The sequence below is a fragment of the Vicia villosa genome, linkage group LG3, assembly GCF_029867415.1.
Source record: "Vicia villosa cultivar HV-30 ecotype Madison, WI linkage group LG3, Vvil1.0, whole genome shotgun sequence".
Lineage (NCBI taxonomy): Eukaryota > Viridiplantae > Streptophyta > Magnoliopsida > Fabales > Fabaceae > Vicia > Vicia villosa.
Genome location: NC_081182.1, coordinates 57,553,731 through 57,576,181, shown reverse-complemented (window position 1 = coordinate 57,576,181; position 22,451 = coordinate 57,553,731). Strand labels below are relative to the sequence as shown.

Below are 22,451 nucleotides of genomic sequence, written 5' to 3'. Positions count from 1 at the left end.
CATTAAAATATTTGCACTTATTTTTTTACATTTATAATATTGTTTTATAATTAATTAATTGTATCTTTTTATTTATATCAAATATTTATTATTGTTTACAAAAAATAAATAAAAAATCTAAAATGGCTTTAGCCTTAGGTGTCATTTCAAATGGCTAACTCTAATTGACATGAACATATGAACATAGGCGTTGTGGCATCTACATTAAGAGCATACACATTTGCGCCGTGGCGATGGCACCTACACTTAGGGCATCCTTAAATATGGCTATGTGAATAATTTTTTGAATTATTGATTATTTTTATATATTTTTTTCATAAATTGGTTATTTAATTTTTTTCAACTTTAAGAGCAATTATATATTACCATAGATTACATAAAATAAACATATTGATAAATAGATATAAAATATATAGATTGTCAATGGCTCAAATTTAACAAGATTTAAAAGGATTTTATTTGGCTTAATAAATTTAGTTATTTTGATTTTAAATTTTTGCTTTTGATTAATGCATTTAAGTTATACTCAAGAATGTTTGGATAAAATAACGCTTATAATATTTTATTAACTATTTACAATTTACAGTTTTTATAATTTTTTATCATCATTCCAATAAAATATTCTCTTTTAACAATAAAATATATAAATTTAAATCTAATCTTATAAAAAAAGTTACGTCTCATTATGCCACCTTAATCTTAATTCGATATAAATATAGAAAAGGGTTAAACCCTATTTCGCCCCCTTGCCATTTGAGGCGAATTCGAAAAACAACCCTGTAAAAAAAAAACACAGATTCCGTCCCTGCCATTTGTAGATTCTTCTATTTTGCCCCCTCATTGAATTTGGTCAACAAAAATGATGATGTGGCGTGCTGTGTTGGAGTTTTTTTTATTTTTTTATTGCTGACGTGGCTGTCAACTAGACTATTTTAATTTTTTAAATTTATTTATTTTTTAAATATTAATTTTTTTTATTTTCACCTATTTGGCCAAATTAATTTTTATTATTATTATTATTAAATTATTAAGAATACAATTATTTCATATTTGTAAGTTTGAAAAAGTTTAAATGTTAAGACATTAAAATTTATGTAAGAGGGAAGAGTTGAACCCAGGTAACCCACTTCAATTCAAGTAACTATATCGCTAGGCCACAAACTTAATTTCTATTATTATATTTACCTAGAGATAAAATAAAACATGATTAACAGTAATTAAAAAAATAGAGTTTATAAGAAAAATACGTAATTAATTACTGAAAACTAAAAGGTGAAATAGGGTTTGCACCCAAATAAAAGTTGAAATAGGGCCTTATACCAAAAAATCATTCTTCCCAGTCACACGTTTTTCAACAAATCAGAAGCATTAAAAGCAATTTAATTTGATTTACTTACTTTCCAAGTATAAACAACCAATCCAGTTAAAGGAAACAAATCTTTGGCCTCAAGACACTAACTCATGCGCACCTAGATCAAGAATTTTTTAGAATTTTACCATCAATTATATTTTAAGTGTTAAAGATTTTGAAGAATTTTTATAAACTTTTAAGATTTTGAGGAATTTTTATAAATTTTTAAGTGTTAAAGATTTTGAAGAATTTTTAAAATTTTTTAAGTGTTAAAGATTTTGAAGAATTTTAGCATCAATTATATTTTAATCGCACCTAGATGATATCTAGCTAGTTGATAAAAAAATGTATTTAATTTATTCTAAATAAAAGTGATTAATGAAAAACATATAAATTTAATTTATTAGTAATCAAATCGAGCCACTTTTTATATTTCTACTTATAATATTTAACTAACGATTTTCAATTTAGTTCAATTTAATCTATTAATTATTCTTAGTCACACGGTTTTCCAACAAATCACGAGCATTAAAAGCAATTTAATTTGATTTTCTTATTTCTCAAGTTTGTTATAAACAACCAAATCTTTGGCCCCAAGATATGCGTCTCTTGATATTTGAAAATTAGTTATTTTTAAATTCAAAACAAATTTAAAACAAATTTATCTATATTATATGTATTTATTATTATTTTCAACAAAAAGATTTTATTCATAAAAAGATTTGTATTTTCAATAGCGCTGCTATATATATGCTTACCAACCTAACTCTTAGTATAACACATACATCCTGTATTCATCGATTGTCCTCTGTGCTCTTTTCCTTTGGCTATTCTTTTTAATCTTCATCTACTTTTCATCCTTCAATTTTTTCATTACTAAAAAATATGACAGTCTCTCAAGAAGACATTGCTTATGAGATATTTTCTTGGTTACCGGCAAAAACCATTTGTAAATTTAAATTAACTTGCACTTCATTCTCCAAATTTTCAGAAGAATTTCCTTTCAAAACAAAACAATCTTGTAATTTGTTAGGAACGAGTGATACATGTTTCTTCCTCCAACATGATCAAATAAGTCAAAGATATCAAAAAAGGATCGAGTTTCACCATTTACCTAAACAGAAACAGTTTTCTGGTGTTCCTAACAATGTTGTGACATTCCTATCAAGATCAGCTTGTGTCCTAGCTTCTAGTAATGGTTTGCTTCTTTGTCACACCATTAGAGATGATCCAATTGAATTGTTTATTTGCAATCCAATTACAAAATCTTACTTTTTCATTCCTACTCCAGAGTCACTTAGAAAAAGCCATAACTTTTCTTCCATAAATCTTATATTAGATTGTTCTCACAGCTCTCCTGATGACTATTTGATATTTCTATTTGAAAACACAATAGAATGGTCATCACCCACAAGTTATATATGCAATATATATCATGGTAAAGAAGGCGTTTGGAAAACAATGGAGAACAATTTTGTAAGTGGTGGTAGAAATATGAAATTTGACACGCCGGTGATTCACAATGAAACACTTTATTTTATCTCGGATTGTAATGATTACTTTACGAGATTGAGTCCTTTTTATAAGCCATACATAATGTCTTATAATTGTGAGAAGGGAACTTCAACAATTCTTAAGTTGCCAAGGGAAGCTATAAAAGGTTTTCATGCGGAGTGCAACATGAGCATATTTAGTTGGGGTAAAGTGACAAGTTCCAATAGTTCTATATGCCTAGTGAAACTAAGAAAGTCTACTTTTACTATTTGGATTTTAAAAGATTACAAGTCATGTGCATGGCAAAAGATTTTGAAAGTGAGAGTGAATGCATTGAGGTTAGAAGAGAAAGATGCTCATGTTACTGGATTTACCGTCATGAACGGCAATATTTTAGTTTTTTCTACTGAACAAAAGATTTATAGTTGCGGTTTGGATGAAGAAACATTCATGATGGTTGAAGAAATAGGCTCACACAGCTGTGGATTTAATCCTCACTTTATTTCTTACTCAAACACTCTTCATCCATGTGGGACTAATGATAAAACCATGCCTTGCTAGAAACAAATGATTTATGCTGCCAGGTTTAGTAGCTTATTAGGGATTTTGAGAAGTTGTAATATCTAAATTTCATTTAATATAATTCAATGCATTAGTTATTAATTTTTAATTTATTATTGTTACCATTCACCATATTGTTTATGAGCTAGAATACACTGACTTTTAATTCGCCTTGGAAAGATTATGTGAATCAAACATGCATTAAGCGAGGTTCTTTAGTGATTAATGATGCATACAAGAAATCAACCTTTCTGTTGATAATCATGAATCATTATATAATTTAATCATCTTTGTGTTCTATCAGCATGAGATAAATTGTCATTGAACATTATTTCTATAACCTCTTCAGTCAGTTTTGTCTTGTAAGAAATTTGCAGTCAGTTTTGGCTTTTGTTTTTGTTCTCCATGCATGCTTTCTCTTTCTTCATACATCTAAAAACCCGGCTTGCTCATGTTCAACTCATGCACCAATTCCGAAACCGTATCCATGGATCTCTCTAGAAAGTTGGAGTACTATAACACAAATTTGAGCTTAAAATTCACAAGACCCAATACTAACAAGCCCAAAATCAATTTAAATATTCAACAACCCCTCCCCTTTAAATGCTAACTTGTTGTCCACAAACATCTTGGTTGGCTCCTTTTGTGGCAAACTCAACTCATTTAACAAGTTTCGTAACCAGATTGCATGATAAACACATGAAATGGACGCTACATACTCCGCCTCACATTGACAACCGGCTGCTTCTTTGACATCCATGTGAAGGATGTGCTTCTAATATAGAAAACAAAGCCACTTGTACTTTTTTGGTCATCTACGTCTCATCCCTAGTCGTTATCGCTATATCCAACGAGCTTGTAATTAATCATCAGAAATAGATTAGTACAAGTCTAAGTTTGTTGTACCTTTGATGTAGCAAAGAATCCTCTTTGCCGCCTTCAGATGAGTTGTTATTAGATGTTCCATCTATCGACTGACGACTCTGACAGATACACGATGTCAAGTATCGTGCGTTAAATATCGTAAGCTTCTAACCAGGCTCTTAAATAGTGATACATATCCACTCTTTCTTCTTCCTCATGCTTTGACAACTTAATTTCACATTCCATTGGCGTGTTGACTGAGTTGCGTCATCCATCTTGAACTTCTTGAGTACCTCCCTAGCGCCTTCTTGAATGTTTAGGATTCCATTATCTTCTTGTTTCACTTCAATGTCGAGGTAGTAAGACATGGGCATCCAATGATGGTCATCTCGAACTCCTTTGTCATCTATTTCTTGAACTCTTCAAACGTGGTTGGATTGTTCCCCATGAAGATCATGTCATTTACATATAAGCACACAATTAAAATATCCTCACCTTGCATTTTGATATAGAGCGCGTGTTCATATGGACACTTGATGAAGTTCTTCTCTTGAAAATACTTGTCAATTCGAGCATTCCAAGCTTGTGAGGCTTATTTCAACCCGTAGAGTGCCTTATTTAGCTTTTAGACCCTTTCTTTTTCTCCCTTAAATTTGTAGCCTTGTGGTTGCTCAATGTAGACTTCTTACTCGATGACCCAATTTAAGAAGGCTAGCTTGAAATCCATTTGATGCATCTTCCACTTATTTTAAGTTGCCAATAAAATGATTAATCTAACAGTTTCTAGTCAAGCAACTAGAGCGAATACCTTGTCATAATCAATGCCGACTCTTTGACTGTATCCTTTTTTCATCAATCTTGCCTTGTATCTTTCAACTTATCCTTTAGAGTTATTATTTTCTTTATACACTCACATCACACCAATAGCCTTGTGCCTTTTTGGAACTCAGGCTAACTCCCATGTGTCATTCTTCTTTATCTCCTTGATCTCTTTATCCATGGCAGTTCTCCAAGTATTCTTCTCCAATGTTTCTCGAAAGTTCATGGGCTCGCAATCCACAAATAGACAAAATAGAGTAAGATTGTTTTCATTTTTGGTTACCTTGTAAATCTCTTGCAAGCTTTTAAAGTGAGGAGTCCTTGCACTTGAGCTTTCTATTTCTTCAGAACTCAGAGTGGTGAAGCCGGCGGTGTGGTAAGATCTTCTTTTGGTTCCATGCCATCTTCTTCAAATTATGGGAAAAAATTATAGTCTTAAATACTTGATATATAATCACATTCTCTCTTTTCATTGAAGATGAAATTTTGATTAATGATAGGCTTTCTTGTATCAAGACTATATAGCTTGTAGCCTTTGGAGTTGACGTCATAACCAATGAAGATGTACTTTTCCATTTTGTCATCCAGTTTGCTTCTTTTCTCATCTGGTACATGAGCGTGAGTAATGTTTCCAAATACTCTTAGATGGAAAATTCCAAGCTTTCTTCCACTCTTGGCTTCTTGTGGTGTTTTTCCCAATAAACTTCTTGTCGGAGACCAGTTTGATAGATAGACCATGCACGCAACAAATTCTACCAATAGTTCCTTTGGTAATATCTTCCTTTTTAGCATGATCCTCGCCATATCAAGTATTGTCTTGTTCTTTCTTTCTACTACTTCATTTTGTTGGGGGATATTGGCACCATCAGTTGTCCCCGAATGTCGTTGTCTTCACAATACTTCAGGAATTCGTTTGAAGTGAACTCTTATCATTCGCCGGATCTCATGGCTTTAATCACAAGGCCACTTTCCTTATCAACACGGGCTTTAAAATTTTTGAGGTTCTCAAACACTTATGATTTCTCCTTCAAAAATCACACCCATTTTTTCTTAGAAAATCGTTGATAAAGAGAAGGAAGTAGTTACTCTTACCTAGTGATCTTGGCTTGAACGGAACGCACACATCCGTGTGTATGATATCTAATGGATTTTGCTCTCTTGAGCTTGACTACTTGGGAAAGCTCATTTTGAACTTCTTTCAATGTAGACATTCTTCAAATACTTGATTAGGGTGGTTGATGTAAGTCAATCTTCTAAAATTGAGAGGCCGAATTTAAGATGCCAAAGCCACAACTCCTATTTGTATTACATATTAAGACATTGCCCGTCATCATTTTGATTTTTTAGCACGGACATTCTATTTCTTGACATCGGCACCTTAGCAATGAACATGCTTGAATGATATCTTATAGAAATTTTATCTAAACTCGAGATGTTTCTCTTCATGCTTGAATGATTTCCATTCTTCAATTTGATGAGAACTTTTCCTTTACCTTTCACTGCCACTTTTGATTCATCTCTGAAAGCCATGTTCCTATTCGCCGATTTATCTAGCTCTACGAACATGCTTCTTCGCCCACCCATATGGTAGCTTACATAGTTGGCCTTCTCTTCCACTTTATGATGGCTAGGAGCTCTACATTTAGAAGCATGATGCCCAAACTTCTCACAGTTGTAGCATTTGATTTGTAACTTATCGTACCCTGTTTTTGGAGCTCCTCTCCCACAATATGTTGATTAGATTTCTCCTTTTTTGTTGTAGTCATCATTAGGCCTTCAACCTCGTTTGCCTCCATAAAGACAACTGCGTCCACGTTCTCGGTCACCACCTTGTCTTTGATTGCTTCGAACATGCTCTTCTTTGGGTGAATTAACTCGTGTTTAAAGTACTTGATCCTTGATATCTCTCTTATTCTTTTTCTTTTCTTCATAAGTTTGCAATGAACCAAGAAGTTGCCCTATTGTCAATGGTCTCCGAATACTTTATCTCTTTGATAACAGTGACAATAGGCTCAAACTTTGGATCTACCATTATAAGAAATTTCTCCATGATTCTTACATCATCATACTTTTCTCTGTTTTCTTTTTGGTTATTAGTAACCATCAAAACTCTTGAGAATTAACCAGAGATAATTTCACCTCCTTTCATACACAAAGTGATAACATTTAAAATGCATCGCTTATTTAACTTGATTCACACTAGTTTTAGGATTAAATTCACGCATTTTATGGTGTTATGTGGGTTTTCGGCTATACATTTGAGGTAGTGATCATGCAGATGTCTCAGTGCCAAAAAATAGCGAAAAAATGGAAAAACCACGAAGTATTGTGCATTTCAAGTTGTCATGACGGGCTCTTCCCGGACATGACGCCCGTCATGAGGTAACAAGCAGTGGCCGTCATGGAGATTGTCGCCCAGAGCGAAGGACTCAAGTGTAAACATCATGATGTGCTGACCGTAAGAGTGGAAAAACGGGCCCGGCCTGTTGGGCATGCTTATTTTGCCAACACTTTTGTGCAGGGCGGGCTAAGCTTTTAGACCCTCACCCTCTAGTGTGACCGCCCGTCCCGCCTCGTTTTTTGTACGGGCTTTTGCGGGCACGAGCATTAACTTAAATTTTGCATTTTTAGGTTTAAAAAGTGTAGTGCCCGAGGGCTTATAGCTTGCCCTCACTTTTTTGCGGGGCGGGTTAAGGTTTTAGGCCCGCATCCTTAACTATGACCGGCCCTCCCTGCCGCGTTTTCTTGCGGGCTTTTGCAGGGCGGACACTCCCGTTTGCCACCCCTAGCTGACCATCATAGAGGTGAGGACTGTCATGCTCTTGACGTGCAGAACGTCACTAGCGTGAAGCCTGTCATGATGTCCGAATCCAAATTTTTATCACACTTTCAAAAGGTCAATTTTTCCCACTCTGGCATTTTTTCCATTCTCTCTACATGATTTTAGCAATTTCAGCACGTTTTTTAAGCTATAAATAAGAACTTAGCTTACTAATTTCATGATCCAAGCTTTGTCTGAGCATTAAATTTCCACTGTAAAAGCATAAACAACTCACATTGAGGTGTTAATGTACTTTAAATTATGAATATTTTCAAGTTTGTAGTTGTTGAATTTTCAAATTTCAGAAGTCATTTTTCCATTGCTGCTTTTATTTTTAGTGTTGCTGCTTTATTTCATCTAACTGTACCAATTAAATTGTCCCTTTAGAACAATTTTATTTAGGAAGTTTCAAATTTTATTCATCATTACAGGTTTCATTTATATGTTTTATTTTATTATGCTTAGCATGAATGCCATGGAAATAAGCTGCATATTTATTGATTTTAACATGTCAGCTTAAGTCTGTTGAGTCTGGAATGTGAGAACCATCATATCGAAAGTAATTTGAGGAATTGTACGTAAAAATTTGTAACGAGAATAATTTTTAATTCTAAAAAAATCCTATTTTTAATGTTAAATATTTGCTACGAAAGTAGAAATAATGCAATACCGATTTTAGCTTGAAACAGTGTAAAATGCATCTGACTCTAGAAAACTCAAAAATTAATTATTAAATATAGAAGAAGTGCTTTTTAATTTAATTTAGAAAATACTAGTTTTCAAAAATTATTTTAAACTTATAACAGACATGAGAAAATGGGTGTTTGAGAGTTTAAAATATGGTAACGGACATGCGAAAGCGAACAATACCTTTACATTAAATTTTCTACTTAAAATAACTTTTAAGTGAGAACTTATTATTTTCTAAAAAGAATTTGAATCTATAATTTGTACCACGGGAAAACAGGCGATTACGAGTTTGAAGTCAGGTGCAAGACAGGCGAAAGTGGGCGGAGTCTCTAACTTAATTTTTCCCGTGAAAAATACTTTCTCTTTATAATAATAGACTGCAATTTGTGTGAGTCCTACCAGTGGACGAGAATTACATTCTGATCTCTCATTATTAATATTAATTTTAAACGCCAATTTTTCATTACACAAAAAATATAATCACATCGCCTTAGATAAACACATTAGTAATACATAACTTTACTTGTCGATTAGTCTCTCTGGGATTTGACAATCTTTAATACTAAACCAATAAAGGTGTGCACTTGCGGCCCCATCAAGTTTTTTGCACCGTTGTCAGGGAGCAATTTCGTCAGTATCACAATTCTGTTATTACAATGTATAGACTATGGCATTTTTCGTGTTTTAATTAAATTTTCTGTCATATCGATTATATGCGAAGAACCCATAGCACCGGGATCTTAGTGGAGTTGATCAATGAAGTCGAGTGCTACTTACTTTCTAAGCGCCAACTTCAACGAATTGGACAAGATATGGCTAAAAACGACAACCGTCCAATCAAGAACTTTGCAGTCCCCTCCGACGATCCAGACTAACCACAACAATTGATTACCACAGCCTAACAATCATATTGTTTGAATTTTGAAGACTTGTAAGAGATTACTAGTAGGGGTAATCGATTACCATTACGTTTCCTTTGAAAAATACCACTTTTGATTGCTTTGCTTTAATGATTTTTATATATGATCTTTAAGAACTTTTAAGATGAAGTTTTAGTGATATTTTATGAACTTTTAAATGATATAAGAGATGAATCTTGATATTTTAAATATCCATACTTTTAACCTATAAACTTTGAACATCTTTACCTATCGCCGTTGATCAAATATTGTCTTCATCTGTTTCTTTCGTTGTTGTCATTATTATCTTTATCTTTTTCTTCTTCTATTGATGTATTTGTCTTCATCGAGTTTTTATCCAAAGTTAAGGAGAGACTCTTATTCACAGAAATGTCTACCAAACTTTAATTTGTAACGTGGATAATGCATCGTGGAATTTCGATATGCCTTGTATAATATTTGGATTTCATCATTTCTTTGTCCATGATAATGCACATATTGATGTTTCTCTATTGGTAAAGGAAATAAAATCTTTGGTATATAGCCGAAAAACCGATTATATAGCCAAAAACACATATATTAACGACGATGTTTGTTTGTCCCTTCTAATTATCTTTTTTTGATAAAGCGAGAATCAATTAAACGGAGAACCCAAGTTCTCAAAAGGATACAAGAAAAGTGTAGCCAAGAAGAGATCCAAAAGAAAAATTACAAACTAATTGACACTTTACGACAAATAAAATATAGGATCTCTACTAATCTCGTAAAAATTACAATTGGCTGAATAATTTTCCCTATAAAGGCCCATCTCCAAACTAAAGCTTTGACGCCCCAAACGATGTTAGAAATGTTCTACGAATCGTTTCTGAAAATGATGTCGTTCCTAACCAACCATATATACCAACAAGTTGCCAGCCACACCACTCTGTCCTTTCCTTTCCTAACTTTTGATTGCTTACAAAACTTCCACCATTTCTGAAAACTACCCTTGAAGCTCCTCTCCCTAAAATCCGAAAAACCAATCCAATCCGCGATATCTCTCCACACCAAATCAATGTTGGAGCATAAAAGCAACAAGTGCAAAGATGATTCCTCATGAGCCGAACATAAAACATAAGAACTATTCGAAAGATTAAGAATACCTCTATACGCCAATTGCATTTTCGACGGGAGTTTGTTGATGAAACACTTCCAACCAAACGCCTTCACCTTAAGCGGGGCATCCCACCTCTATATTTTAGAGAAGACAACATCGTGTTGTTCACTCGAACCCAATGGAATACGACTATTGTGAAGAATTGAATAAGCGCCATAAACAAAGAAACTGCCCCCCGAATCAGGCTTCCAAACCGGACTGTCGAGGCTGTCCAGCACGGGGAACTCAGCGCGGAGCTGCTGTAGTAACAACTGTCTATCCGCAACAACAACAGGCCCTGAATCAACACCGAGAGGCACACCAAAGTCACCCCAAAGCCAGTTTCTATTACGCCAACCGCCCATCGAAGCTACCGAAGCATCCTACAAAGAAGAAGAAAAAAACAGAGTCGAAAACCGATTTTTCAGGCTATCCTCCCCCACCCAAACTGAATGCCAAAAAGAAATTCCAAAGTAATTTCCAATTTTGAATTTGCAGTTTTGGTTGAAAAAGTCACAACCTTTTTAAGAATCCAATGTTAATAAATCCGCCCACCAACTCGATATTGAGCTTTTCCCCTTACACTTATCACCTCCAATAACGATCAGAATCCTCAAGTCCCTGTACCTAGCTCTTAAAACACGACACCACAAAGAATTCGGATTGTTTAAAATCCTCCACTTCCATTTGTAAAGAAGAGCAAAATTAAAGTCATCGGTCCTCCTAATGCCCAATCCTCCTCTATCCAATAGAAGACTCACGAAATCCCATTTCGCCCAATGAATACACCGTTTCTCCCTTGTACCTCCCCACAAACAGTTACTTTGAATCTTTGTTATCTCCTCCACAACCTTGTTAGGAACCTTGTAAAAGGAGAGAGTAAAAATAGCAAGGCTATTAAGAACCGATTTCAAAAGAGTGATTCTTCCTCCAAAACTTAACAACCTTCCTTTCCAACTAACCAACCTCTTCTTGATATTACACACCAACGGTTCCCACGACGCTATTGTTAGGTGCCAAATTGGGTTAGTTGTTAGGTGCCAAATTGTGTTATATTTGGTACCTTTCGACTACTTTTTATCGCAAATTCATGAAACCCCGTTTATTTTGAAGTAAATAATAGTAGTTTAGTTATTAAGCTTTCGTTTTCTTTTAGTCGTTGTTTTTAAGTGTTTCGTGTGCAGGTTTTCTTTTATTAGGTTGGAATTTTGAGGATTGGAGTAATGACCCAATTGCAAAGGCAAAGTTTCAAGATCTGCTCAAGGGCGCGTCGCGAGGTGAAGAGCGCGCGATGCGCGCTAGGGAGGTTTGATCATTTAATGAAGGGCTCGCGCCGCGAGCAAGAGCGCGCGACGCGCGCTGCACAGATTCTGGTTTTTCTATATATAGATCAGTTCTGTCTTTTTGGTATGTTAGACCATTTTGAGAGCAAATAAACCCTAAATTCAGTATTTTGACTTGGAGAAGAAGAATCGAAGCATTGATCGTCGAGAAATTACCATTGATGCTTTCCTTCCCTTCCCTCCTTCTTGTGCAAGCTACCATGTCAATAGATAGCTAAACACTTTTGTGTCAAGGCTTTGATGTAATCTTCCTTACTTTTTGTATGTGTTTCTTATAACTATTGTGTATGAACAAGTTGTAATCAATATAGATGATCTAGTTTGCTTTATCTTATCTTTCTATGGTTTAAATGTTTGTGAAATACAATATTCGAATCTTGACCTAGCTCTATCATCTATCAAACATTAAGTCTAGATGTAATACGGTGAACTGACTTTTATATCGAAATGTCGCGGTAAGCAAGAGTCGCCACCGACTTTTAAATTATCTAATTATTGGGAAAGGCTAAAAGAACAGGAAAAGACCTTTTAAAAAGATTTTGAGTTCGGGGGGTAAGTTATACAAAGGGAAGGTGTAAGGCACCCTTTGCATCCATGGTTATCCATAGGCTCTTAATTGCTTTAGCTCACTTTGTTTGTTTAAAATGTTTGAAGTGCGTTTGGAAAAGATTTTGAAGAAGAACTTTAGCTTGTAAATAAGCGTAGTCTTTTTGAATTTGATTTTGAAAAGAGATTATGAAAAAGAATTTGAATTTAGAGCAAGCAATTAGTAGCAACTACCCTAAGTTTTGAAATTTGTTCTTTTAGCTTTTCAGGGCGAAAGGGTCTATCCATACCATGAGAAGGCAGGAAGTCTTTCAATTGGATGTTGAAGGGTCATTGAGTTATCATTCGCCATAAGACTGTCCCTTGCCATAAAGAGGGCAGGTAGTCTAAGGGAATGATGTAATATTCATTAATCTTTTTAGGCATCATGCGAGGATACCTTAGCAATGGGACAACCATCTTATTTTTCCGAGGCAACATCGAGGGACTAGATAATTTTCAATCTTTTTAGGCAACCTTGCTTTAGGTATCCTCGGAATCGAGGGACTTGACTATTTAGTACAATTAAAGGCAACAGGCAACAATAAGGCAACAAGAGGGATTACCCTAAAGGTGTGTGGGTTCAACAATCACGTGGTTAACTTCGATGATATTTATCTTATAATTAGGTGATTATAGATTCAATTCATGGTTTATCACTCCCTAGGATTACTAACCATGCAGTTTAAAAATTGCAGAAATTAGAGGCAGAGAAAAAATAAAATAAAGTCCTACGCTATTACAATAAACACCTGCGGGGATGGGGGAATTAAAGCAGAAAATAAAAGAGATGAATAATCAATTTAATTATCTTGAATGCCTTGATCTTCCTCGAACCCTCAATTGACTCTGAACATCTGAGAATTAAACGGAAAATAATAGGGGTGAGTGTAGGAGCAATTCATCACTATTGAACAAAACCCTATTTTAATCAAAGGGAAAAAAAAAAAAAATAGAAAACTTAGCTTTTTATCGGGTGAGGCGCGTGGCTGAAAGATCTTTGATCAACCCTGAAAAACCAGAATGAAAAGGAAAAGAATTGGGCGCGAAAATAAAAGCAGGAAAATGAGAATGAAAAGGCGAATAAAATATAGTTAAGAAAAAAAATCATGGTTAAAAACCTCATGGTTTCACTCGGTTATCTACCATATCTATGGTTTGTGAATTTTAAAGGCTAAGCCTAAAATTAATTATTAAATTATTTAACCTGATTAATTAAAAATTATTAAACCTAAAATTAATTGAATGTTGATCCTAATTATTTTGTAAATCTAATTAATTTGAATTAAACTAATCATAAATTAATTAACTAAAATTATATGTATATATAAAACTAAGTTTAAAAAAAAAAGGTTTTGGTAAATAAAACTAATCTAAATTTTTAAAAAGAAAAAGGTTTTTTTTTTATAAAAAAGAAACAAAAGAAAAAACTGGAATAAAGAAAAATAATAAAAGGAAAAAAAGGAAATTGAAAACCTGGTATTGAATCCTGTGAGATGGACTTCTGGATGGCGTATGGTGCGTCCCATCTTCCTGGACGTTGGATGTGAACTAGCTGGAGATCCATTGGCTCATGCTGAGGCTGTAGCGTGTTGCACATGAGGTTCGCTGCGTGGGATCTATTTTCAACACATTTCAGAAAAATAATACAAAGCCTGGGTTCGAACCCAGGACCTTGAAGTTAACGCATATGCTTCTCCACCACCTGTGCTGTTTACTTTATTTGTTAATCAATTAAACGAAAAATAATAAAAAGTAAAAAAAGTAAACTGAGTGGATAGCACGCGTGGACCCAGTATCCACGTTGACTAGCCAATGAGAGTTGAGGGAGAAGTCAGTCTTGTTGACTGGCGAATCATGACACTGCACGCGTACCCATTGACCCTCCATTCCTGTTCATCATCTTCAACAACATACCTGCGGATTTTGCTTCGTTTTTACCTGCGCTTTTTGCTGCGGATTTCTCCGCGATTCCATAACAAGCCATGGCTATCTTTTGAAACCTGCAAAAACACAACGAACAAAAAGAGAAACCACCCAGACCACCTAATTTGGAGGTTGCGAGTTCATTAGTGCCATTATCATGACCTGAAACCGACTGTATATATGAATCCGATGCGAGTCTCAACTTTGCCCTAGCCATGGCGTCTTCTTGTTCATGCATTAATGCTTCGAAACACACATTCTAAACACATCTAAACACGGTCAGGAACACATACAGGTATATAAAACTCATTGATATTGTGTGTGCTGAGAGTTTGAATTAAAAAAAAACGTGAGCAAACCATATTAACGAGGGAGGCCGTTTGAGTATGTATGGAGCTTCAATAAGACTATGAATGCATTCCTGGAACCTTCAAAAGGATGGTGGAGTCCATGGTTTAGACAGAAAGTCGCTGAAGAACCAAGTTTGATCATGCCCTAGTTTGTTGATAATTTTTTAGATGTAAACCCCAGTCTCTTCTTGCCTCCTTCGTCCAATTTCTCCTCCCCTTGTTGCTGAATAGGTTTGAGTATTTATAAGGACTGTACTAGGGCAAAGAATGGGCTTGGGTCTTGATCTATGGGAAAGAGAAAAGATTTGATTGAAAAATCATTCTAAATCATTCTAAATTTGCATGGTATCTTTCCCATGGTATATTCCACGAATTTGGACGCTCCAACATGATTATTTGGGCCTTCAAGTAATTAAAACCAAAGCCATGCATTTTATTTCATTTATTTTGTAATTTTACTTAATTTATTTGATTTTTAATTGCATAAAACTCAAATAAATTTAAATAAAGATCACAAAAATATGGAAGTCAATTTAGAGGTCCTTATTTAGGTCATGGATATGTTTGAAGTCAAAATCTTAGGCCCATTAGTCCAAAAGTTCAAAGTTATGCAATTAGGGTTTGGTGTCTTTCTTGAATTTTGACCAACTTCTGAGCCTCGTATCTCCTTCAATTTTTATCATATGACAATGTTCTAGTACTTTTTGGAAACCTAAATATGTCCTCTACAAGCCACTTTGGAAGCTTTTTTCCATTTGAGGATTTTATCTTGATGATATGGCTCCTGACAAAACACAACTTTTTGCGATCTTCTAGAAGGACCTGTAATGTATTGACTCATATCTCTTATGCGGAAGCATTTCTTGACCTTGGGCCTAACATCAAAGTTGTAGAGAATCAAATTTCGTTCAGAATGAGCTTTGGTTGAGGAATTTCTGAGAAAGTATGAGAGAGTTATGGCTGGTCAAAGTTCCATTGACTTTCACCTAAAAATCCTAATTTAGAAACTTTTGGAATTGTTGATTTCTGATCTTTACTTGATGAACCATGATCAATTCTTGATCAAATGGTGAATGATACTTCAATATGAGGATGTTGACAAAAAATCAGGAGTTTTGACTGTACTTTGACCACAGTTGACTTTTGGGTCAAACTAGTCGACTGTTGACTTTTTGAGTAATTGAGTGATCAATCTTTTGAATTGAGACCTGAAATTTGTCATGGAGGTAGTTTGGAATATCATAAACCATATGAGGTGCATTGGAGCTCTTGATCCATTGATTTTCTTCAAGGAGCCATAAACCTTAGTTTTCTTGAGCCTTTGTTTAGGAGAGATGCCTTTGAGCTTTGTACCTTGATTTGAATTTGAACAAGAGAAATAGTACGGGCAAATTTTGGGGTATGACAGCTGCCCCTGTTCAATTTTCTTATACCTGAGGATGTAGATTGGCATGTGTGCCTGTCGGGATCTGAAGGTAGAAGAGGATTGAACACTTGAATACCCAGGAATTTGCCCTAGCTGAAGTAGGGACTTTTGTCGGAGATGGGTTTGGAGATGCCATCCAGATATTTGGAGAAGATGTATGATTGAGACGGGCTTGAAGATGCCATCCAACTTGATAGACTTGAGAGTCAGAATACGTCGTACGTTAGGCCGTTTTTGAGGAATAGACTTAGGTTGAGTCGTACATTAGACTTGGTCTAGTTTGCATCAGCAGATGTCTGGAAAACCGTGCGTTAGGCTGAAGGATGTGTCGTACGTCAGATCAGATCCAATTTGCATCCGTAGATGTCTGGAAAACCGTGCGTTAGGTCAAAGGATGAGTCGTGCGTTAGACAAAATCCAATTTGCATCCGTAGATGTCTAGAAAACCGTGCGTTAGGTTGAAGGATGAGTCGTGAGTTAGACTAAATCCAAATTGCATCCGTAGATGTCTGGAAAACCGTGCGTTAGGTCGAAGGATAAGTCGTGCGTTAGACTAAATCCAAATTGCATCCGTAGATGTCTGGAAAACCGTGCGTTAGGTTGAAGGATAAGTCGTGCGTTAGACTAAATCCAAATTACATCCGTAGATGTCTGGAAAACCGTGCGTTAGGTTGAAGGATAAGTCGTGCGTTAGACTAATCCAATTTGTTGAGAAGTATTGAGAAGTATTTGTTGGAGATTGATCGTGTCAGCATTGGGTCATGCATTAGATCATATGTGATAGAGGACGTTAGAGCGAATAGACCATATATATTGAGGGATGTCAGAACGAGTCATACATTGGACCATATCTGAAGAGGAATATTAGAACGAGCCATACATTAGACCATATCTGAAGAAGGATATCAGAACGAGTTATTCATTAAACCATATCTAAAGGAGAATACTAGAACGAGTCATACATTAAACCATATCTGATGAATAATGCCAGAACGAGTCATACATTAGACCATATCTGACTGAGAATACCGGAACGGGTCATACATTGGACCATATCTGATGAAGGATATCAGAACGAGTTATTCATTAAACCATATCTGAAGGAGAATACCAGAACGAGTCATACATTAAACCATATCTGATGAATAATGCCAGAACGAGTCATACATTAGACCATATCTGACTGAGAATACCGGAACGGGTCATACATTGGACCATATCTGATGAAGGATATCAGAACGAGTTATTCATTAAACCATATCTGAAGGAGAATACCAGAACGAGTCATACATTAAACCATATCTGATGAATAATGTCAGAACGAGTCATACATTAGACCATATCTGATTGAGAATACCGGAACGGGTCATACATTGGACCATATCTAATAGAAAATACCAGAACGGGTCATACATTAGACCATATTTGATAAAGAATGCTTGCTCGTTAGAGTTGATAAGTTATTTGACGAAGTTTTGGAATGTAAAAAGGTTTGTCAGAATAAATCTCCAGCTCGATTATATCGGAGAGGAATGCTTGTCGAAACGGAACCTGAAAACAAAGTTAGAAATATGCAATGTCATGATGCATGTATTATACGACGAGTCTCTCAAAATAAATGAGAAACTTGTATGTTATGTGTGAATTTTTGCATTGTATAAGATGTATATGATGTATGACTTTGATTTGTGCTATCTGGAGTATATTTGACTGAGAAAATAAACTTCTAGGTCATTATGACTCTGATGACTGATCTTGTCTTGAAGACGCACAGCTGGGGATTTTATGATCTCTGCTTGGGGGGATGATCAGTAGCTTGATGTACCCTGACTGGGGATGAAGGATGTCGGAGAACCGATAGTGTTGAAGATGTAAATCTCTGTTGGGGAGCCATGTCTTTTGTCGAGAGTACTTGAAGGTATCTTCTTAATGATTACTCTGTGCGGATATGATCTTGTGACATCGGCTTTGTGGAAGGCGTGGATGTCTTGAACGTTGCCCCCAGTGATGAGTAACTACCGTTCCTGGATTTGATTAGGACACACCACTGAGTATTGATCAAGATGTCTAACTGGACTTGCATAGATTTGCCCCTGCTAGTGGGAAATTTGGAAAGATTCGCCTCGCGAGGACTTTATGAGGTGTACACTATGGGCGACATGCCCCTAGTACTTAGTATGATGCCCCTGATTGCTGATGCTTTTGAGAGATTTTTGAAATTTGACCTGATTATCCCAAATTGATCGGGAAATAGTTTGAAACCCACTTGTGATGTATGCCTTTGAATTTTTTGGCATTTGAGAGATTCTTCTTGACTTGATTGCCCCAGATTGAAAAGCGTGCCATGCCCATTTGTCGCACGCTCGCGAAAAATGAACAGAGTCGCCACCAATATATATATCCCATAAGGGAAAGGAATATCAGAAAACCTGACAAAGGAAGGAACAAGGTCTCGCGACCAGAGAATCTAGGTACGAGAGTCGGTTACGCGAGGGGAAGGTATTAGCACCCCTCACGCCCATCGTACTCGATGGTATCTGTCATACCCCAATTTTTGACCTAAGATACCACCTCATATCATTTGCATATGCATCATTTGCATCTCTAACAAATTGCATAGCTTGTGTTTGTTACTTGTGGCTCAGCAGGATTTGGTCAGGAAATCACTCATCAGTACAAGTAATGATCAATTAGGGCTTTGTTCTCCCTTCATCTCAAATGAATCATCTTCATCAACAATCAACATTTGGTCCTCAGAGATTCACTTCAACAAACTCAACAGCTTTGAATCGACTGAATTAGGGTTTTGACTGAAGATAGCATACTCTTGACTTTTGCTCAGAATTTGACCTAATGACTTGGGACATGACCTCAAGACCCCAAGTGCATCATTTTGACCTAATCCATTGGCTCAGAACATCTCCTATACAAAGATTGATCAGACAAATCCTCAGAATTAGGGTTTTGAACTATCAGGGACTGAAATCAGGGATCACATTTGGGAAACCCTAAAAATCCCCAGGAAGTCAATCAAAGGTTTCAATCATCTTCAAATAATCCCTATGACAATATACAATGGAAATTGTATCTCAATTCAAGATCCACAAGCGTCAATTTCATCTGGTCGACAATTAGGGTTTTTGACCTAATTCACTGAACAACTGCCTTTTTAATCAGGACATGGAACCACAACTCAAACTATGATTCAATATCCTCTAATACCTCAATATGATCCATTCATACCATTCACTTGGTGAGGATAGCCTGTTTCATTTGAAATCTCCAGAAGCGCGATTCGTCTGAAAAAGTCAACTGTACAAGATCACCATTGACTTTTGGGGAATTTTGGTCAACCATGACTTTTGAAGTTTTGAATCATCAATATATGATATGAGAAGTCATTTGATCAAGAAAAATCAAGAAAATCAATCAAGAATCAAAAGTCAAAAGTTTGACTTTTCATACTTAGAAAATTTTTCTAAGTGTTTTTCATGGTTTTTTCCAAACTTTGGAAGGGAATTTCTCAAAATTTCACCTACAAACTGAAAAAAACTTCCAACATGAAAGTTGTAGATTTTGATCCAATAAACAACTTTGACACATATAAATTTTTTCCATAAGATCAACCATTTAAGAGATATGGTGCTTCAAAGTTGGTACTTTTTGAAAACTTCACTTAAAACTTCATTTTCTTCAAAGTTCATGGATCTTTTTCACCCATTTCCTTAAAGGTATTGAAGAAACTTTCAACTAGGGTTTTGAAGTGTGTAACATGAGCTTTCCAAAATGTCCAAGAGCATGAAAAAATATGGAGTGTAGCTATGGTTTTGAATTTTGCCATTAGTGAACTTTTCACTTGAAATTTCAAGTCATTTTGCCAAAGTTATGAACCAAATTGCCAAATGGACCAAGTAATGATGCATAGAGGCAATAATTGGAGATATTTTTTCTGATTTGAGACAGATGGGAAAGAGATAAGAAGCATAGCCAATTTTAACCATGGTTTAGTAACTTTAACCATATGCATTTAATGTGAAAGATTCCATTTTATCTCTTAAGCCAAATCACCATTCTTTGAGCAAGTTGCAAAGCTTTGTATTCAGAATCCATGGCCTATAAATAGAGGTCATTACCTCATTCAAAATCACACCAAAACCTCACAAAGCATAGGTTTTCTCTTTCTTTCTTGAATTGCAAGTTTCATGTTTCAAAGTGAGGTAGAAATCCCAACCTCCAAATCCTTGAAGCTATGGCCAAAGTGATGATTCTAGCAAACCATAAACATCACATGGGATGTGTTTGAATCACTCATGCACCCAAAAACACCTCAAATCTCAGAATCACTACCTCACTTCCATAATTGCATAACCTAAGCCTTATCATGCCAAAATCCATTCAAGAACAATTCTGTCCAAACTAACACTTCCAACACCTCATATACATCACATATGAACTATCCAAGCACTCACATATGATCTGTAACATCAAAATCATCAGATTCGATTCTCACACCATAGCTCTGCAGATCGGGTGCCACAAACTGATCAAGAGGTTCTCAGTTCATTCCAAGACTTCAAACATGTTCCATAAGGTCCACTGAAGGTGTTCAGATCAAGAAACAACATCTGGAATCCCTCATTTGCAGAATTCGATTTCCAGTTTTGACATTTTTAAGGTAAGCTCTCTTGAACTTCAAACTCTATCATACATGCATCATAAATGAAAAACTGCCATACTATCTTGTTTCTGCACATGCATAGATCATTAACCCTCAATCAATTGCCAATTATCTTGCACAAACACGATTTCAGATTGAATTAGGGTTCTTCGTGTTCATCAGAAAATTAATGATCTTAGAGTGAAAATAAATGGAATTAAATGGTACCATCATGTTCCTCGTCCAAAATCGAGCAAGATAGGCTATTCACTTGATCAAAACAATCCAGTTTTCAGAATTTTCAAATTCAAATTAGGGTTGTGTTCTTGGCGCCATATTTTTGAAACTGAAATTTGGAAATCATCTCAAAATATATTTTAATTCGTTGCAAGTATTAACAGACCACGCGCGTGGTCCAGTTGGCTAAGTTTTTGGATAATAACCTCAAGGTCACGAGTTCAACACTCCAAGGGACCAAACCTTCTTTTTTAGCACTATTTTTCTTTCAATTTTTTACAAACTTCACCAATTAATTTAACCAATCAAATCAACTTATTTTTTCTTCATTTTTTAAACACTTCTTATTTAATATACATATTTTAAGAATATCAAAAAAAATCATCAAAAAATATTTATTTGATACATTTTTTAATAGTTTTAAAATGACTTGTTTTAAGAAATTTTAATACTTTTAAATATTATTTTTCATTTGATTTTCAAAGTTAATCACTTGTAAATATTTTTTGAAGCAAACCCTAATCATTTAAGTGTTAATTGAGGATAATCTTTTGTTTATCTTGATTAAATTGACTTCTTTCAAAATTCAAATCGTTTTAAAACAAGCGATCGCATTTCTTCTCAAAAACGATAAACCATTTCTTTTTGAAACTTTTGATTAAACTTTTTTAATTGATCAAATGATTTTCAAAATGAAGTGGGGCCTCTCGAATATTAGAGAGTATAAGACCCACTCTTTTTTTCCTTTTACAGTTTTTCTTTGTACAGAAAACTTTTTCAAAACAATACTTTTCAAACTGTTTTTAAAACAATAAATCTCACATCTTTTTTCAAAACCACCCACCCTGTTTTATGTAAATAAAACAGGGGCCTCTCGAATATTAGAGAGTGCAAGTCCCATTTCTTTTCTTTTTGTACAGTTTTTTTTTAAAACAATAAAACTTCTTTTCAAAACAAATCTTCAAACAGTTTTTCAAAAGCGAAACCTCGCGTCTGTAAATAAACAATCAACCATGTTTTATAAAATAAAACACGGGCCTCCACGTAGGTATAAGTCCCAAGCCCTTTTGTACATACCCATTCCTGTACATGAAATTAGGTATTTCATTGTACACACACCGTTTTGTACATATCTCGATCAATTTGGTTTTTAACTTTAAATAACAAACCAAAAATGAAGGTTTTTTCTTTAAATCTTCCCAAAAATATACCATGGGCCTCCATGTAGGTATAAGTCCCAAGCCCTTTTGTAAATACTTGTTTACAAAGCCATGGATAAACTCAATGGGTCTC

At 35.1% G+C, this 22,451-nt stretch overlaps 1 protein-coding gene across 1 annotated transcript; it reads left to right on the top strand.

Annotated features, from left to right (window-relative positions):
* Window positions 1–2,236: 2,236 nt before the first annotated feature.
* LOC131658128 (uncharacterized) lies at window positions 2,237–3,406 on the top strand. The gene has a single exon (XM_058927459.1). It carries the CDS (start codon window positions 2,237–2,239, stop codon window positions 3,404–3,406), a length of 1,170 nt encoding a protein of 389 aa, XP_058783442.1.
* Window positions 3,407–22,451: the final 19,045 nt, after the last annotated feature.